We start from the raw sequence: 19,065 nt of genomic DNA, 5'->3' as shown, positions 1-19,065 counted from the left end.
GGCTGTCTGGCAGTTGACAGACGACACTGCATACACCCTTATTAAAAAATAAAGATGTGGCCCATACTCTCTACACACACACACACACACACACACACACAAGTACAGTGTCACAAAGGCAGGGAACATCCACGCAGACAAGTTTGACACATACACATGTACTACACACACATGACAACACAACACGAGACCTCTAAATAGCATATGTCACACACCACTTACATACACACACACATGTACGTGCACATGGGTAAACACAAGCACCTCTGGAAGCTGACACGGTTCAGAGCAGTCAGGGAGGAAAGTTACATTAATGATTCTGATCGCCAGGCTTTACCTGCGAACACGATCCAGCAGGGCCATTTAGACAGCAGACCCGTGCCAGAGGGAGCAGAAAGGCCGACAGAAAGCGACACTGATCAAATGGGCTCATTTTCCTCCAGGCTGCTCCGTACTCTCCTTCAATGATGATGCATCACACTGGAGATAGATACCCATGCCTGACCACAGCAGCTCTGATATGGATGCTGAGCGAAAGGCTGTCAGTATCAAAGCCATAATATTTTCACAATTGTCAAATTATCTGTTCCCTCTGTCCAGATTTAGCTGTCATGACAAATCAATCTTGATTATGCAGGGATGGCAACGTCTCGTCCACCTTTTTTTGCTTAGTGCCATCATCAGGTGTGAAAACTGGGGACATTTCCATCAGATCACGCGATCTCGTTCTTTCGGTCACTACCCAGAGCTCATGACCATAGTTGAGGGTTGGAACGTAGATCGACCGGTAAATCGAGAGCTTCGCTTTCTGGCTAAGTTCCCTCTTCACCATGACGGACCAGTTAAGCGCCTGCATCACTGCTGACGCCGCCCCAATCCGCCTGTCAATCTGCCGCTCCATCCTATCTTCACTTGTGAACAAGATCCCAAGATACTTAAACTCCTCCACCTGAGGCAGGACCTCCCCCCCAACCTGGAGTGGACAATCTACCCTTTTCCGGCTGAGGACCATGGCCTGCCTCAGACTTGGAGGTGCTGATTCTCATCCCAGCCGCTTCACACTCGGCTGCAAACCGTCCCAGCAAGAGCTGGAGGTCACTGTTCGATGGAGCTAGGAGGACCACGTCATCCGCAAAAAGCAGAGACAAGATCCTCCCGTCACCGAACCTGACACCCTCCACCCCTCGGCTGCGCCTAGAAATTCTTTCCATGAAAGTTATGAACAGAACCGGTGACAAAGGGCAGCCCTGGCGGAGTCCAACTCTCACTGGGAACAGGTCTGACTTACTGCCGGCCACGCAAACCAGACTCGTGCTCCTTTGGTACAGGGACTGGATGGCCCTTAGCAAGGGGCCACCAACCCCATACTCCCGGAGCACCCCCCACAGGATTCCCCTGGGGACACGGTCGTAAGCCTTCTCCAAATCCACAAAACACATGTGGACTGGTTGGGCGAACTCCCATGCCCCCTCCAGCACCCTGGCGAGAGTAAAGAGCTGGTCCACGGTTCCGCGTCTGGGACGAAAACCACATTGCTTTCGACAAGATCCTCCTTTTTACAAACTCTGTGTTGTTCGTGGATGATGAGGATTTGAATGAGGACAACTGCTGTGTAAAGCACAGTGATATCAGCAACCTCATATGACCACGTTTCTACATGCACACCTCCTCTCAGGCAGGTGACCGAGGAAAAGAGCACCAAAATACAACAAAAATATAACAAAATAAAAGCTCCAGATATGAAATGTAAACAGAAAAAAACTATTTACAAGGACAATTATTGGTGAAATATAAACCTAATTCATGAATACACCAGTTACACTAACATGCTAAACTAAGATGGTGAACATGGTTAACATAACATCTGCTTAACATCAGCATTCAGCTGGAAGCACCACTGTGCCGTGGGTGTAGACTCTTAGTCTTGTTGGAAAAGTTTTGTAGGTTTCAAATTCTTAGCTTACATTGTTGTTTCATCAAAGACAGGCTCAGATTTCTAACTTTGTTATGAACCTATGAGCCTTTACATGAAGCCGAGCCACGTCTACTTGTGTCCGCTCGTCACAGTTTGCTTGTCACTGACTTGTGACAACTTTAATTGACTGTAAGACTTATTTTCCCATGTCAGATTGTTTCATTTGAACAATTTGTAGAAGTCACAAAGGGGTTAATTTATACAGTGTTTTCTGATAAAAAACAAACGAAAAAAATCTAACCAAAAAATTATCATTTCCTACCCCGATAATCAACCTCTTGAATTTATCTTCGTTTTGGGTTTTCTGTTTGTTTCCTTGTTTTGTTTTCATTCATGTTTCATCTGTTTCCTGTTTTATTTTGTAGATTCTCTCCTCATGTGTTGTGTCTGGTTTTACTTCCTGCCTTTGTGTGTTTTCCCGCCGATTTCTGTCTTCATCAGTCTCATTAGTCCTTCCATGTTCCCAGAGTCTTCCCCTCATACCTGTTCTGTCTTGTTTGCTCCACCCTAGTGTTCCCCACCACACCCTCGTTGTAAACCAATCCTCATTTCCTTTCTTTTGCCCGTGTATTCCTACTCCAGTTTTCTGTGTATACCTGTGTGTTTCCATTTATTCCTTGTCAGTTCATCCGTGTTCATTCCTGTGCTCATCCCCGTGTTCTTGGTGTCACTCTCTCCTCCATTCCTGCCTGGTGTCTTGTGTTCTGTTTGGATTTTTTACCTGAGTTTATCGTATTATCCCAGTTGGTTTCCAGTTAGTTTTGGTTCTTCTCTCAGTTACCAACCTGCTCCGGATGTTTTTTCTCAGCTTTATTAAAGCTCACTTTTTGTTTAACTTCAAATGTGCCTGCTGCTCTGCATTTGGGTCCTTCCTGAGCTGATGCTTGACAATAACCACCTTTAAAGAAGCATTTTGTCTCTTTACTACAGTTTTTGCACCAGTTAAATAAAAGACACACACTGATCAGCCAGAACATTCAAAGCACTGACAGGTGAAGTGAATAACTTTGATTATTTTGTTCCAATGCATTGTTCTGCTGGGAAACCTTTGCTTCTGTCATTCATGTGGATACCACCTGACATGTTCCACCCACTCAAACACCGTTGCAAACCAAGTACCCCCCCTCATGGCAACAGTACTCCCCAGTGGCAGTGGCCCCCCAGCAGGATAATGCACCATGCCACACTGCAAACATGGCTCAGGAATGACCCAAGGAATGTGACAAAGACCTCAAAGTGTCAACCTGGCCTCCAAATTCCCCAGATCCCAGTCTGAATGAGCATCTGTGGCCCCACCTTGGATTAGACGTACATCTGGGGTACTGGCACATCACAAGAATCCTTGAGCAGATTGGGACCTGGGAAATTTAGACGCCAGGTCGACACCCTGAGCTTTTTGTCACGCTCCACAGGACATTTCTAAACAGTTAATGACTGCAGCTTTAAATCTGAATTTCATTTGGAAAAAAACAGATAAAAATGGTTCACTGGCTGTAATGATGCCACTGAGAGATGAATGACCTCTGTGTGACCCTTGATGAAAAAAGGCTTGAAATGCATCAAAACTGCATAAAAAGAGTAGCTGGTAATAAATGATCAGTAATTATACTCAGGAGAATATTTAATCTCTTTACAAGATTCATTTCTTTAATAACATTCATAGTCCTGACAGCCATAGGAACATAATGGCAAATCTATGGTTGGGAAGGCAACTATTCCATCACACCACTTGGTATTACAATATAATAAATAAAGCTGAATCTAAAGTAAAAGTGCCTTTGACTGTTTTTGTTCCTTTGAGCGACACAGTAATGAGACGTTGGCAGCAAAGACACAAGAGGTGGCAGTCAACATCCTGTCAGCCACCTTACAGGTCCAATGTTCAGACAAAAGAAAGTGACGCACAGAAACGCGGAGAGCTGAATGTGTGACTTCCTAAATTAAAATCTAAGTATGCAAAAAAAAAATGAAAAAAGAAAAATTAATAACTGAGCGCACACAATCCCATTTGAATGCGTTGTGTTGTCAACAAGCCGCTGGGGGCCGGAATGAAGAGAAATTAGCCACTGGACCACATGAGATAAGGCCTGGTAAATCTGTGCATGGCTGAGAGGCTGCTGCTTACACACACACACACACACACACACACACACACACACACACACACAGAGGGAGAAAGAGATACTCCTGTCATTACTTTGAGTTCCTCCTGAGTTTCTCCTGCGCTCTTAACGTCTGGTTTTCTCAAGAAAGCAACACCGTGTCGTGACGTCACCATTACATTCACACCACTGCCAAGTCATACGCAACACAAACACAAAGTACTTCTGTATGTGTGTGTGTCTGTGTGTGTGTGTGTGTGCAGGGCTGCAGCGTGTGCGGATGGAGCGGCAGAGAGGGAGGGAGCGCAGAGCGAGAGAGTTGGAGCACAGCGCAGCACAGAGCCTCAGCCACACAGAGCGGTCTGCGCGCAGAGGAAGGACGCGCTCTCCATCGCGCTCCTGAGGAAAAAACGACCTGTCTGCTGGACAGCGGTGTGCGACGGACACACACACACACACACACACACTCAGACATACACAGTCAAGGACATATGTGAGCGGGGTGCGTTTCCGCGGGGACTCTACCACCAGGATTCAGGATTTTTTTTTTTTGCGCAAGTCATGGCATTTGTTTGGAAACTAAATAAACAATGCACTCTGCTGGCGACAACTAATTCACAAAGATGAGTCACCGAGGGGATGATCGAAGACATCCAGTGGCTCTGTGGTCTGCTCAAGCGGGGCAAAGTCCGGTAAGCTGCGCGATTCTCACCCACGGAGCGATAAGCGTCTCTCGGTCACCTTCTGAAATGATGTCTTGTGGCGACGTGCGTGGCGCGCCAGAGTGCGTGTGAGTGACTGACCGATAGTCTTTCTGAAAGAGAAAGAGAGGCTGGATATAAACAGCAGCCAGGCTTTCAGGCAGCGACAGCCAGACACTCAGAGCAGCCATCTCGCCTCTGTCACAGCTCCTCAGACCCATGCAGGATGCCCGGAGAGCGCCGGGGAGTCCTGGTCCAGCTCAGCCCGAGTTCATGACGCTCTGGGCGGCCTCGTCATGCGTCTCTTGCCCGAGCCCAGCGCCCAGTCCCTCCGGCTCCTCTTCCTCTTTATCTTCGTGATGGGGGTGACCCCTTCCCCGGCTCTCACAGCCGGCTGCCCCGACAGATGCGTGTGCGACGACCAGCTGGTGGTCCAGTGCGCCGGGCAGGAGCTCACCCTGTTCCCCAATGACCTGCCCCTGGCCACCAGGCAGCTCATCATCTCCAACAACCGTATCGGGGACCTTCCGGCGCTGCAGCTCAACTACCTGTCCGATCTGGTCTATCTGGACTGCAGCAACAACTCTCTGACCGAGATCTCCGAGTCCACTTTCGGGAATTTGCGTAAACTCGCCTACCTGGACTTGTCGTTCAACACCCTGCTGCAGATCGAGGACCGGACTTTCGGGCCCCTGGCGTCTCTGGTGATGCTCCGGCTGACGGATAACCCGAGTCTGGGGGAGATCCACCCGGATGCCTTCTCGGAGAACATGGCTCTGCAGGTGCTGGATGTGAGCCGGAACAACCTGACGGCCCTCAACATCAGCAGCCTGATCGCCCTGCCTGCTCTGCGGTCTCTGGGGCTCAGCGGCAACCCCTGGAGCTGCGACTGTGACACGGAGGACCTCTGCCTCTGGGTGCAGATAGAGGGCTTCAAGTTCCAAGGTGAGGATGGATGGAGTCCGAGAGATGTTCAGCACACGCACACACACACACACACACACACACACACACAGAGGGTGATCTAAACTGTCATAAAAGGATGTTTCACTTTTCAATGATTAAAGACTTGTCCTGGCACTCTCAGCCCACCCTGTCTGCATCCTTTGCCAAAATAACTATAAGCTCATGTTTCTGTTCAGGTGGCAGCAGTCTGACCTCTTGCAGGTGGTCTCTTGTTAGTTTGGCTCTGGAAGTGGGATCCTCTTGCTGGCCGGTAAACAAACTGTTCCTAAGACTATGAGCCAAAGACGCTCCAAGGTCTTCTCATCATTTGTTACTGTCACATCAGCTCATTTAGATAATTTGATTGTGGGCGCTTGGTCAGTGTGGTCCCTGGTGGTGGGCTACTTATTGCGTTCCCTTTATTTTATGGATATATATGCACACACACACTCCCATGTGCACTCCCACAGATGCAGAGTTAGATGCTGACTCTTCCTCTCCCTCACACACACACTTGGACTCAGACCTAATGGTTTGACCTCAGAGTCAGAGCAATCTGAAGATTTTGTTCCCTCTGCTCCCCTCAGCAATACAGTCCCTTCAAACTGCCCTTCACGTCTTAATAATGTCCCCAGATTACCCCCAACAAATCAGCAGACTTGTGTTATTTGGGAAGCAACAGCACCTTAGCCGTCCATCCCTCAAATAGCGAGGGATTGAATCAGAGTGACCCAAGAAATCACCAACAATGGGCCTGTCAGCGACCCTCTCAGCGAGGATAAGCTCAGATGATCTTTGCTGGTAAATGTTAATTGGGCTTAGTCCTAAGAAGGTGAACTGGGCCTTGTAACAATGTGGCCTGGCTTATAATAGCTGTCAGTACATCCCATTGATCTTACTGTCGTTGTGGGTCCTGAAGGCAGAGATAATGCTGAGAGGATGATTGTGTCCTTTTGTGCCTTTTTTTCTGGCTAGCCCCTCCCATCTGCACACACACACACACACACACAGCGTGCACCTGTGCGCGCTGGCTCTCCCACCGTTGTGTGCTTTGGCCCTTCAGTCCAGATGGTTAATGATGGTGCTCAAAAAAGCTGGACTCATATGCTCCCATTAAGAAGAGCGTGTATGTGTGTCGCATGTGTGTGTGTGCAAGTGACTCACTCCAGTTAAGTGTGTGTGAGTCGTTGTGTGATCTAGAGGTTAGGGGAGACCCTAAGGCCAAGGCCTGTGGGAAACAGGGATGAGATTAAGAGACAAGGAGCTTGAGAGGAGGGCCACTTGAAGACAGCAGCTCCCCAAAGTTGTTATCCACCTTCATTTTCACACCGCTCGGAAGCACACTCAAACTCACACACACACACACACACTTACTGTACACATTCTGCTCTGCTATTCATCGCACTGAAAGCCCAGTCCTTATACGAACACATTTCTGCCAAAAAAAATCTGAACAAATATTTTGAGAGAAGAGCTTTTGAGTCGTAGTGACACAACAAACCCACAGCTGAGTTATTGTTCACCTTGTTCTGCTTTGAATCTCAGCTAATAACTATAAAATCACAGCTGCTGTTACCATCACACTCCACCTACAAAGTTATAAATGTGACCAGAGGAGTGTGTACTGTAATCCCTCAGGAACACACATCACTGTAACACAGACTCCATCTCTCAGACTCAGAAAATCAAGTATGAATGTGGCTCCAATAAACAACTCCTGGAACCAGTTAAACAGAGTGAATGGGGTCAAGAGAGCATGTGTGTGTGAGAGAGTGTGTAGTGTGTTTCCGTGGTCATGGATGCCCTCCGATCTGACTGCAGGGCTGTGAGTCTAATGTACAGAGATTCCAGCTGTCGCTACCTCTCAGTTTGAATAAGAATCAGGTGCATGTAAGTGTGTGTGTGTGTGTGTGTGTGTGTGTGTGTGTGTCCGTGTGCAACGTCTTCACACAGTAACTCGCTCAGGACCCTTTAATACTGATGCTGATTGTGAAGGTTGGAATTAAAACATCGGTTATTGCTGGAACTTCTTGGTTGTTTGTGTTTGTTTACTTTCTGTTCAAGTTCCAGTTTTTATTGCTGAGCATTTTCTTGTGTTTGCTTGTGTTGGAGGAAGTCGCTCAGTTTGTCTCTGTCTGTCATGTGTCGCTGAGAAAGCTTGACATGATTTGACTCTGGCAGCCCTGGAAGTCAAAGTGTGGCTTCAGGAAAGCAGCGAGGTCGGCAAGTGCATTCAGGTCGTGTCTGTCAATAAGAAATAAAGACGACAGGAGGGAGAAAGTGAGAAAGCAGTCGAAGGACAGTTGGACACGTTTCCTCATGGATGACTGTGGGAAAACAAAGTTTTTGTGCTCCAGGAGGCAGATTTTATTTATCAAGTTCAGGGGGAAAGGCAGAATATTTTGTTTAAGAAGGAGCTGTAAAGTAACCTATAACTTTGTAATGGAATGAAATGTAATCCAAAATTTGACCACTGAAACTGTGCTTCTCTTGTCTTATAAACCCATGAGCATTGGGCCCTTTGTGTGCATGACACAACAATAAAAGAAATCTATTTAAAATCTTCAGCAAATGCAAGAAAGAGAAAAGAAAGTGTGGAAAAGTCAGAGACAGAATATCTGAATGACATTCGGTCGGTTCTTTCTGAGCTGGTGAAGGTCAGTGGGGTTAATGAAATAATGTACACACATCTTTTGTGAGACAAAGTGTATTAGAAGAAATGGAGGTAAACTTCAAGAGGTCAGTAAATTAGTTAAGTGAAAAAAGTTAAGTGAACAATTAATTAATATTCTTATAAAAGACAGAGAGGTAGATACTTTATTGTCCCCACGGGGAAATTTGCTTTGGACTCTGCAGAGCAACACCCGTCAAACACATTTGAACACACACCACCAGCAAAGAGAAAACATCAGGACATCAAAAAGCACATAAAAATACAAAAACACAACCAACACAAAAATACACACCCTGAGGCATCACTCAGTCAGTTGTAGTTTGTGCTGGAGTACGGCCTCTGTCACCTCTGCTTGGCTACTGTTTAAAATACCAACAGATACAGGCACAAAAGGTTTCTTTAACTGGTTAAAGTTGTACAGCTGAGCTGTTTCTTCTGCTTGACGGTGACAGCTCACACTGAGAGAGCAGGGGCCACAATACTCACAGAGAGCTCCTAACTTAGCTTAAAAACTTTTAGTAAGGAGTCCTTGCTTAGGAGTGATTTGGGAACGTTCTCACAGCGACTCTGAGCAAGGAAGGGACAGAAACTTTGCTAGGTATGATGCATTCCTTTAACAGGTGTGATTGGTTGTGACAGACACGCCCTTTTGTAAACCTGTAAGGTGTGGACACCCAGTGGAAATCACATGAACTGCTGACTGTGAAGGTGTTGTCAATAGCCCTTAGTTGTGCAAATTTGCAGGAAAGCCCAATCAGTCTTTTTTCAGCATTGGCAGTATAAAAACAAAATGGGGGAGTGCAGCAAAATGCCGCCTACCTACTTTTGTTTATACAGAATGCACCTTTTTCGGGGCAATGGGGGGCGTGAGCAAGTAACAAAACGTGTAGCTCAGCGTGTGACGTAAACAGTGACGTGGGAGGGAAGCTGCGGCTGGTCAGTCCTTTGGCGATTCTCTCATAAGTCGGCCCGTCCTTCACCGTCCCCGTCATCTGACGGTTATTGGCCTCTTTGTTTGCGAGGGCAAGGAGGGCGCGCAATTCCTTGTCTCCCCAGTTGCTCATCTTTACAGTGTCTGTCAGGTTTGTGTTTCCCTCTTGCTACTAGCTGCTCGCTAATTCCTGCTATCAGCTGTTTCCTGTTTATCCACCGCCAGTGGCTCGCACGTGCGGCGTCATCAACAGCTCCTCCCACAAGTCTTCAACAGCCCCTCCCGTTGCGGAAGGCCGTCTCGTTCTGTTTAAACTAAAAGGGTTCCTCCAATATGTCTACCCTACGAGGCGGAAAATTGGGCACCTCGGATCAACTTGCCAATCCGGCTCTGTGTGTCTAAACGCTCGCAGCTTGCCGGCAAAACGGCCCAACATTCGCCGATAATCTGTTGCATTTAATTTACTCACTGTCATCCAGCGTTTGGAGAATATTTGTCCTAACTTTTTTGTCTTTCTGCCTTTTTCTTCTCTGCTTCAGAAACTCTTCAGCCTCTTAAAAGTCCTCCTCTTCCTTAGGAGCTCTTTTTAAGTCTAAGATGCTTTGTGAATAACATTTATCTTTACAAGGACCTAGTCTTAACTTTAAGTGGAAATTCTAAGAAAACATCACAATACTAAGAATTTTCTTAGAATTTCGTCACAAGGAGCGACTCTTAGCACTCGGAACGCTTTGTGAATACGGCCCCAGGATATTAGATGGATCACAAAAGAGTCTCTTTACCTGTTAAAGTACACACTGGTCAAAGAAAGACTGAAGATTATGATGGTGATTATAATGTATGAAATGTGAAAACAATGTGACAGTGTTAAAGGATTGAGCCTACAGAGAATTATCACCCAAATCCGCAGCTCTTCTCAGCTTTACAGAGCTTTAAAGTGACATTCAGCTCATTGTTTAACTGTCCGGCTGCAACTTTTCTGTTTTGGTTCAGTCTCACTGCTCTCACAGCGCTGTGTTCAGCCACAGAGGGCAGCTGTTCTCTTAGAACCCACTGTGCACTACAAGCTTAGCACCACACAGCAGACAGAAACAGTCTGAACATAGCGGAGCATTTAGCAGCTAAGGAGCCAGATATTTCACTCAGGAGTTGGTGGAGACCAAAGTGGAGTTAAAAGACAGTAAATGTTGTACTTACACAATCCAGTCACCAGCAAAAATGTTGGCATTGTACATTTCTGCAACACCGGTATGTTAAATTTGTACATCTTTATGTAGCAGATTTGTTGAAACTTTATGTTTCAACAACGCTGTGGTCGACATGTGTTTAGGTTTAGGCACAAAAAACACTTAGTTATGGAAAAGATCATGTTTTGGATTAGAATACCTGATTTTTAGGTGTAATCCTGGCTGGAAAAGCGGTGATGTCGCTGTAAAAAAAAAGGATTTTCAAGGCAGTATCCCTCCTGATGAGTTGCAACAAAACGCCCATGACTGGAGCCTAAAAACACGATGGAAATGCAGCCATGATTCGTTACATCACAACTGGTGTTGTTGTTTGTCGGTGTCAAATAGTGGTCTGCAAAGTAAGGTGATTAAATTAAAGTAAGTAATCTTACTGACAAAAATTCTGTCTGTGTCTCTGTTCCACGTTTTTCTCGTCACTGACTTGGTCAATCCATGTGAAATTTGGCACAGTGGTAGAGGGTCATGGGAGGATGCCAATGAAGCAATATTACATCAATTGGCCAAAGGGGGGCGCTATAGCAACCCATTGAAATGTCAAACTTTGAATGGGCATATCTCATGCCCCGTATGTGGTAGAGACATGAAACTTTGCACAGAGATGCCTCTCCTCATGAGGAACACATTTGCCTCAAGAACCCATAACTTGCGCTTATATAGATTTTCCGCCATTTTGAATTTTTTGAAAAACACTTCAAATGGATCTCTTCCTAGGAAGTTTGAGCGATCTGCATGAAACTGGGTGAACATAATCTAGGGACCAATATCTAAAGTTCCCTCTTGGCAAAAGTTGGAAAACTTACTAAAACTGAGCTTCTATAAGGCAATGAATATTGCAGAGGGCGTGGCTCATCACATAAAGGTGTATAACATCTCAAGGGTTTCACCCATCACCACGCAACTTTGTAGGCATATGACCTCAAGGTGACTGGAGAAATTTAACTCTAATTGGCAACTGGGTGGCGCTATAACAACAGAAAAATGCTTCAAAATGGCTAAAATGCGACCGATCGCTGTGGCTCCCCCTGTGGACCAATGTTGGTGTTGTTTTCTAATGTTTGGTATGACTAAGTCATGGTATGGTATGCTGTACATAATCACGGAAACTGTCAGTGTGTCATTCTGTCAGTCAGTCATTCTGTCTGTCCCACGTTTTTCTACTCACTGACGTGGTCAATCTATGTGAAACTGCACATAGGCATTGAGGACTGGCATAGGTAGAAGGTGACAAAGCTACCAATGGCTATGGACTAGTTAATTAAGTAAGTAATACTTTGCGATGGATGATATGAATACATAAATATATGTGCAGATATCAGTGCAGATACTATACTATACAATAAAATATTAAAAGCACACAAAGTCAGAACTATGGCACTTTAGAAACACTGACATGTCACGAACGAAACATGCAAACATAATGTTTTTGTGGTTTGCAGAAACGTGTAACGCCAACATCTTCTTCTGTAGACTGGGCTGACCTGCATTCGCCAGGTGGCTCCAAACATGACTCCAAATGAATGATAATATTTCTCTCTGTCTGCTGGACACTAACATGTCAGCCAAATCAACTTTACAAGGACATAATATATCAAACGTGTGACATTTTTGTGGAGTTGTGACTCCAAATGGCAACAAAAATAACAGCAATGCAGCTTCTCTCATTAAAAGGAAAGAGTACATAGGAAAACAAGTTTTATATTATTAATATTTGTCGGCGCTATTTCTGGTTTTTAGTGCATGTTGTCAAGATCCCATGACCAAATCTCTTGCCATAGTAAATAACTCAGCTCTTTATCACTTTGCAATTTGTTTGGATGCAGATGATTTGGCGTCATGTGGTGCCGAATACTCACACGTGAAAGACTCTTGTTATCTGAGCTCCTTGTAGATAATTGACCCTGCCTTGTTTAGTGTGACGATGATGATGATTTTGTCTACTTCATATCTGTCCTCCAAAAAAACTCTGACGTTTCTGCTCTGAACACCTAAATATTCTCCATCATCACTTCTCCACACTCTGGGAATATACCTACATTTCCTCTCTTGTCATAATAGAATTTCAGCTTGTTGAACGACCTGCTGTACTCACTGTAGGTCGATTTTGACAAGTGCCTCTGCAGCTAAACACACAGACTGTAAGTGGCTTGTCCTGGCCTGGCAGAGTTGGTGGTGTTACGGCTCTGGTGTTCGGAGGGAAGTATTTCTGGCTGCTCGTCGGCGCCCTGGACAGCTCACAAACCCGAGGCAAAGAGCCAGCGCAGAGGGGCCACGCATGGGGCAGGAGTTAAATATTCATAAAAAGAGAGAAACAGAGGTCTGCAGGTTCAGAGACAGGAGGAATGAGAGGGTTTTTGCACCAATTGAACTTGATTTATCCTTTAATGAAAGTGAATCTTAGATTACTTGAGAGATGAGATGAGAGGAGGGACCAACGTGACAAAAGAGTAGAGGACAAAAGGATGAGATAAGACAGACAGGGCAGAAAAATTGGGCAAATAGATTGAGATGGACTTTACGACAGAGAGTCACAAGCGAGGGAGAGGAGAAAACAGGCAGAGTACAAAGGAGTTAACAATCGTCTGTGCCCCAGATCTGTCAATCAAACCCATTAAAACATTCATTATGACAAGAAGGCATCGATTCAATTTAATACAGGTAGAGGATACATTATTTATCAGCTGGAACAATTCCTCAGACCCATCTGGTGCGGAGAAGCATATCGAATTCAACTGGCCTACTTGTGTAGTGTAGCCTGTATATGTTTTTATGTCTCTGTGCATTTCGCCGTGTGAGCTCGAAACCAAGATTGATGTGATGCTCGTGTGGGTGTGTTTGTGATGTGATCACCTGAGGCGTAGAGGGGAGGCAGCTCAGGTGTGTGAGTCTGTGTGCAATAGACTGAGTGTGTGTGTGTGTGTGTGTGTGTGTGTGTGTCCGACCAATACGCGAGCCAAGAGAATAAAATTGGAAAAGAGAGAGGGGAGAGTGCGAAGATGACAGAGCAAAACTGAGAGAAATGGAAGGACATAGAAGAAGATGGAAACAGAGTGATAAAGGCTGAGGGGAGAATAAATGCTAAAACGTGCCAGAGTGGGAATGAAAAGTGGGAGGTGATAAAGAGAGGAAGACTGATAAGAAAAGCGATAGAGGGAAGAGGAGAGAGAGAAAGAGAGAGCTGCTTCTATCTGACCTTCACTCGCTCCCTCTCTTTCTCCACTCCTCCTCTGCCAGAGGAAGAAGGGATCATATGGAGAAATCATGGAAAGGAGGATGGTGGTAATCTGACTAATGCCGTATTTGAGCGGAGAGGAATCAGAAGGCGTGCGTTATTCAGTCCTAGTGGATGTGATGGAGAAAAGGTCAGCTATTCTTAGTCTTAGCCAACCCCTGGATGATGCGTTTCGCTGGCTAAACGGCGAGGAGGGGCTTAAAACGTCTCACGTCTGATATCAGGAAGCAGTCGTCTTTAAGATATGGTTCAAAAGCTAAAGTTGGTAACATTACCTCTTTATACAGACATTATTTCAACATTTTATTTTAATGTATATATTCCAAAATTAATGTTGTCATCTGGTAGAGAGGTGCATAGAAAAGGTGTGAAGGTTGAACTCTGCAGACTGACAGCATGGATGGATAATGTGACAATGGACCCCTGGGCACAGATGGGTGCAAAGGGCCCCACCACCTCTCCTCCAGAGGAGCAAGACACACAGACTGTGTAGTGTTTAAACATCTCTTTTTGGTTGCTTTGCGTCTCTTGTGGATTTGTGTCTTTTTGTAGTTGGTTGTGTCCCTTTGTTGTTGTTTTGTGTCTATTTGTAGTTGTTTTGTGTCTCTTTGCAGTTGTTTTGTGTCTCTTTATAGTTGTTATGTGTCTCTTTATAGTTGTTTTGTGTCTCTTTGTAGTTGTTTTGTGTCTCTTTATAGTTGTTTTGTGTCTCTTTGTAGTTGTTATGTGTCTCTTTATGGTTGTTTTGTGTCTCTTTGCAGTTGTTTTGTGTCTCTTTATAGTTGTTATGTGTCTCTTTATAGTTGTTTTGTGTCTCTTTGTAGTTGTTATGTGTCTCTTTATAGTTGTTATGTGTCTTGTGTCTCTTTGCAGTTGTTTTGTGTCTCTTTATAGTTGTTATGTGTCTCTTTATAGTTGTCTTGTGTGTCTTTGTAGTTGTTATTTGTCTTGTGTCTCTTTGCAGTTGTTTTGTGTCTCTTTATAGTTGTTATGTGTCTCTTTATAGTTGTTTTGTGTCTCTTTGTAGTTGTTATGTGTCTCTTTATGGTTGTTTTGTGTCTCTTTATAGTTGTTATGTGTCTCTTTATAGTTGTTTTGTGTCTCTTTATGGTTGTTTTGTGTCTCTTTGCAGTTCCTTTGCATCTCTTTGTGGTCATTTTGCTCATTTTATTAGTTTTTATGTGTCTCTTTGTAGTTCCTTTGCATCTTTTTGTGGTTGTTTTGTGTCTCTTTGTAGTTGTTTTGCGTCTCTTTGCAGTTGTTTTGTGTCTCTTTGTAGTTGTTTTGTGTCTCTTTGTAGTTGTTTTGTGTCTCTTTGCAGTTGTTTTGTGTCTCTTTGTAGTTGTTTTGTGTCTCTTTGCAGTTGTTTTGTGTCTCTTTGTAGTTGTTTTGTGTCTCTTTGCAGTTGTTTTGTGTCTCTTTGTAGTTGTTTTGTGTCTCTTTGCAGTTGTTTTGTGTCTCTTTGTAGTTGTTTTGTGTCTCTTTGTAGTTGTTTTGTGTCTCTTTGCAGTTGTTTTGTGTCTCTTTGTAGTTGTTTTGTGTCTCTTTGTGGTTGTTTTGCATCTCTTTGTAGTTGTTTTGTGTCTCTTTGTAGTCGTTTGTGTGTCTTTGTACTTGTTTTGTGTCTCTTTGTAGTTGTTTTGTGTCTCTTTGTGGTTGTTTTGTGTCTCTTTGTAGTTGTTTTGTGTCTCTTTGCAGTTGTTTTGTGTCTCTTTGCAGTTGTTTTGTGTCTCTTTGTGGTTGTTTTGCATCTCTTTGTAGTTGTTTTGTGTCTCTTTGTAGTCGTTTGTGTGTCTTTGTACTTGTTTTGTGTCTCTTTGTAGTTGTTTTGTGTCTCTTTGTGGTTGTTTTGTGTCTCTTTGTGGTTGTTTTGTGTCTCTTTGCAGTTGTTTTGCATCTCTTTGTGGTCTTTTCACCGCTCTTTGTGTTCAGTTTAAGTCTCTTCAACGTCGGCATGTGTTAATTTGAGTGACACTTTGCAGGTGAAGGCCAATGGGCCCCCTTACACTTTGGGTCCCTGAGCCTGTGCCCGGTAAGCCCATTCAGTAAGACATCCATGACTGACAGTTCTACAGACACGGACCTTTGTCAGGTGTCAAATTCACATCATGAAACAACACCATCTTTATACTAAAACCACCGGCTGTAACAGCTAATCAAAGGAGGAGCCAAATCTTAAACACCTGAGACAATAATCACATCAGTTATTGACAAAGATATCTGTAAAAGAGATAAACTGTTTTGTAAAAATCCACAGAACACAAATAAAATTTTTGAAGGAGAAACAGAATTTATTTATTTTTAGAAAAATTTGATGGGCAAAGTAAAATATTTGTTTTTAATCAATGACAGAAGCCAGATCACAGAATAATGACCCAAGGTCTCATATCCAAACTGAAATTAACCTTAGAACCTAAAAGTAAAAACATATTTGCACATGTTGCCCGCTTCAACTTTTTTGCTAGGTGATAATGACTTGTCTTGCCACAGCCATCCGTGTCGGGATCATTCCTGTGTCGCTGCACCGGCTTTATTTAAATGAACGTGAGAGCTGAAGTCGGTCTGAGCGCTGCCTAACAGATGTAACCTCGACTTCCAGACATCCTCAACACCAAATTAGTGCTCACTGTGCTCTCCTGGCAGCGAGCCCGAGGACATTAATGCCCATTATGATCAAGCATATTCATAAATAACACATCAGATCCTATTTTCAGCCAGTTTCCACAGAGAGGTCAGAGGTCAAGGTCAGCCACAGAAATGTCACAGTAGGCTTTGGTTAATTCTCAGTGATTGAGGGGATGAGGGGATGTTTGTGTCTATAGCCTCCACCTCCCCCTCCACATGAGACCACAACCATACTGATTACCATATGCATTGGCATAATTAATCTGCTTATAAATAGCTCTGTTCCCAGTTCACAGGACGGGCTCTCTGCCTCGCAGGTTAATACCTCACAGCTCTGATCATCAGTACGTATGTAATGCGAACATACTGTATACACACATGTATGTGCATGGAATGCATAAACTGAACATGTTTGATTGCTGCTGCGCAGACCGCAGGCGTCTATGGATGTGTTTGCATTCACAGTGCAGTCTGAAAAGCCTGAGAAATGATTGTTATTCCGCCGCTCATTGCTCTTTCATGTGTCGAGCGGCAGAGTTGGAGGAAAACAAAATGAAGTTCATAAAAGAGTCAGTGATGTTTTTCAGTGGCGTCTCGCCCCTGCGCTGTAGCCCCTCCCCCAGGGGGTGATGAGTCCTGCTCTCTGTCAATGTGTCGGTGCTGAGCTTGGAAACCATCCAGCTGATGATTTGATACAGAGACCGTATCACACTGCAGCGGTGGCAGCGACTCATGCACAAATGTATGCACAGACACAGATGCATAAATACTACATTTGTGCTCACTGGATTGCACACTTGCGCATTCGCTTTTAGATCAAATAGAAAAACAAATTTCCTGGAAAGCTCTGCTTGTGTGTAGTGTTTGTATCTTCTGTGTGTGTGCCCCTGTATCTGTAAGTAAGTAAAGTTTATACATTCCTCTGATTACTGCAGTTTATTTCCTTAAGTACTATTTTAGTCCTTATAGCCCCCGGCCTGTGGTGTGTGTCACAGAGCTGTAGGGCTTTGTGTCCGGTCAGTTGCATGCTTCATGACACAGCCCGCATAGTGTCACACTGACACCACTGACCACAACGCTGGTAATATTTCCATAGCACAGTGACATCACTCACAACAGAAACAACATGGGTCTTAGCACTTTGAGGACAGATAGGTGACCACAGAGCTCTCTGTGCTGCTGCTGGAGGAGAAACCAGACAACAGTGGCATCTTGTTCAACTACAGTCTGACAGTAACTAAGTGCTGGCCAAGAGAAGAAATTTGCTGCCAAAGATTAATGTTCAGAGCAGACTATCTCATCATAAGAGGGCAGAGTGGGGGCCATCCTGCAGCATTTCCCCCGCCAGTGCTCGCTTAAGGTGGAGGAATATGGAAACTGCAGTGCAGCATGCATGCAGAAAAGTGTGAATTCTTCAAGGCTGCAGCCACTGTCCTGAAACTGCTGGAATTACACTGCACATTCAAGCTACGCTGCAGGAACAAAGAGGACATACACGTCTTTATCTCTGTCTTCCACCGGCTCTCTGGGTTTCTTACTCTATTACGTGCACACACACACACACTCTCTCTCTCTCTCTCTAACCTGAAAACGTCCTGTAGTTTAGTTCCTGAGGTATTCGTCTTCTTCTAATTTGGTATCAACAAAATGATATTATTAGTGCTACACATGCAGAGACTTAAAGGAAGTTTATGAGTGTTGTAATTCTCTGTAGGCGGCACACTAAATAGGATAAGTGCCAAGGCTAGTTGAAATAGGAGTGAACTCTAGCTCAAGTTGGCCAGCATTGGCACTCTCAATTAAAAAGTTTGGGCTCCTTTAAAAACATTTTAAAGATAGATTTTGCGTGCTTTAAATGAAAAAGGATCTTTGAACAACTGCCTCATAAGCAGATGCACAAAACACCTTACTGAGGAAGTTTTTCCAGCTCTGTTAGCACCAACACCTTTAATTCAGACAGTGTTATTAACCGCAGGAAATCCTTTGATATTGGACTTTAGTTCTTATAATACGGGAATATTGTTGTATATAAAATTGCTAAGGTATACATTATTGAGGAAAGGTAAAAAAAAAAAAATCGTACCGGTGAAAAACAAGGACAAATACTGAAAATGTCAAGGACGTTGTGCCAGAATAATGTCTGAGTGGTTTCCCATCCTGAGTGATGGGATGAGTGAGAAAACACTGAGTGACAGAGAAACAGACGGTGAAGAGAGACTGAACGCAGAGTGAATCATCCCGACTGCCACCTTTTCCTGCAGTGTTCTTCAGTAATACTCAAATTATTTTCTCTTATCTCTGATTATAAGAGGCAGTTGTGAATTCTCTCACAAATGAAGCTGCAAAGGCTGCGTGGCAAAGGAAAATCCATTTGCAGTGAAATTTGGAGGCCTTTTCCTTCCTTGGGTTCAGCAGACAACGAAACCTTATACCTGAGATATACAGTTAACACCTCATATATGTTTTCACACATGCAGCTGCACCGGTCACACTTGAACTTGGTGCAGCCAAAGATACAGTAACAGTACTGAAGTTTGAAGCTTAACAGCTTGGCTGAAAGAGAGACGAGGTGACTTTTGAAAAATCGTCCTCTCACAAATAACACGTTAAATTCATAAGCAGTAAATACATCTTTG

General features: G+C 44.3%; 1 protein-coding gene across 1 annotated transcript in view; it reads left to right on the top strand.

The window, feature by feature from the left end:
• The first annotated feature begins 4,368 nt into the window (after positions 1 to 4,368).
• Positions 4,369 to 19,065, top strand: part of lrrc52 (leucine rich repeat containing 52) — a 40,726-nt gene continuing 26,029 nt past the window's right edge. The window contains exon 1 of the mRNA XM_033622056.2: positions 4,369 to 5,723. Within this exon, the coding sequence (XP_033477947.1) occupies positions 5,075 to 5,723 (649 nt within the window). The 5' untranslated portion in view covers positions 4,369 to 5,074. The remainder of the gene's footprint in view (positions 5,724 to 19,065) is intronic.

Source organism: Epinephelus lanceolatus, chromosome 6 (assembly GCF_041903045.1).
Source record: "Epinephelus lanceolatus isolate andai-2023 chromosome 6, ASM4190304v1, whole genome shotgun sequence".
NCBI lineage: Eukaryota > Metazoa > Chordata > Actinopteri > Perciformes > Serranidae > Epinephelus > Epinephelus lanceolatus.
The sequence above is the reverse complement of the archived record's forward strand: the minus strand, read 5'-3'. Positions and strand labels throughout refer to the sequence as shown.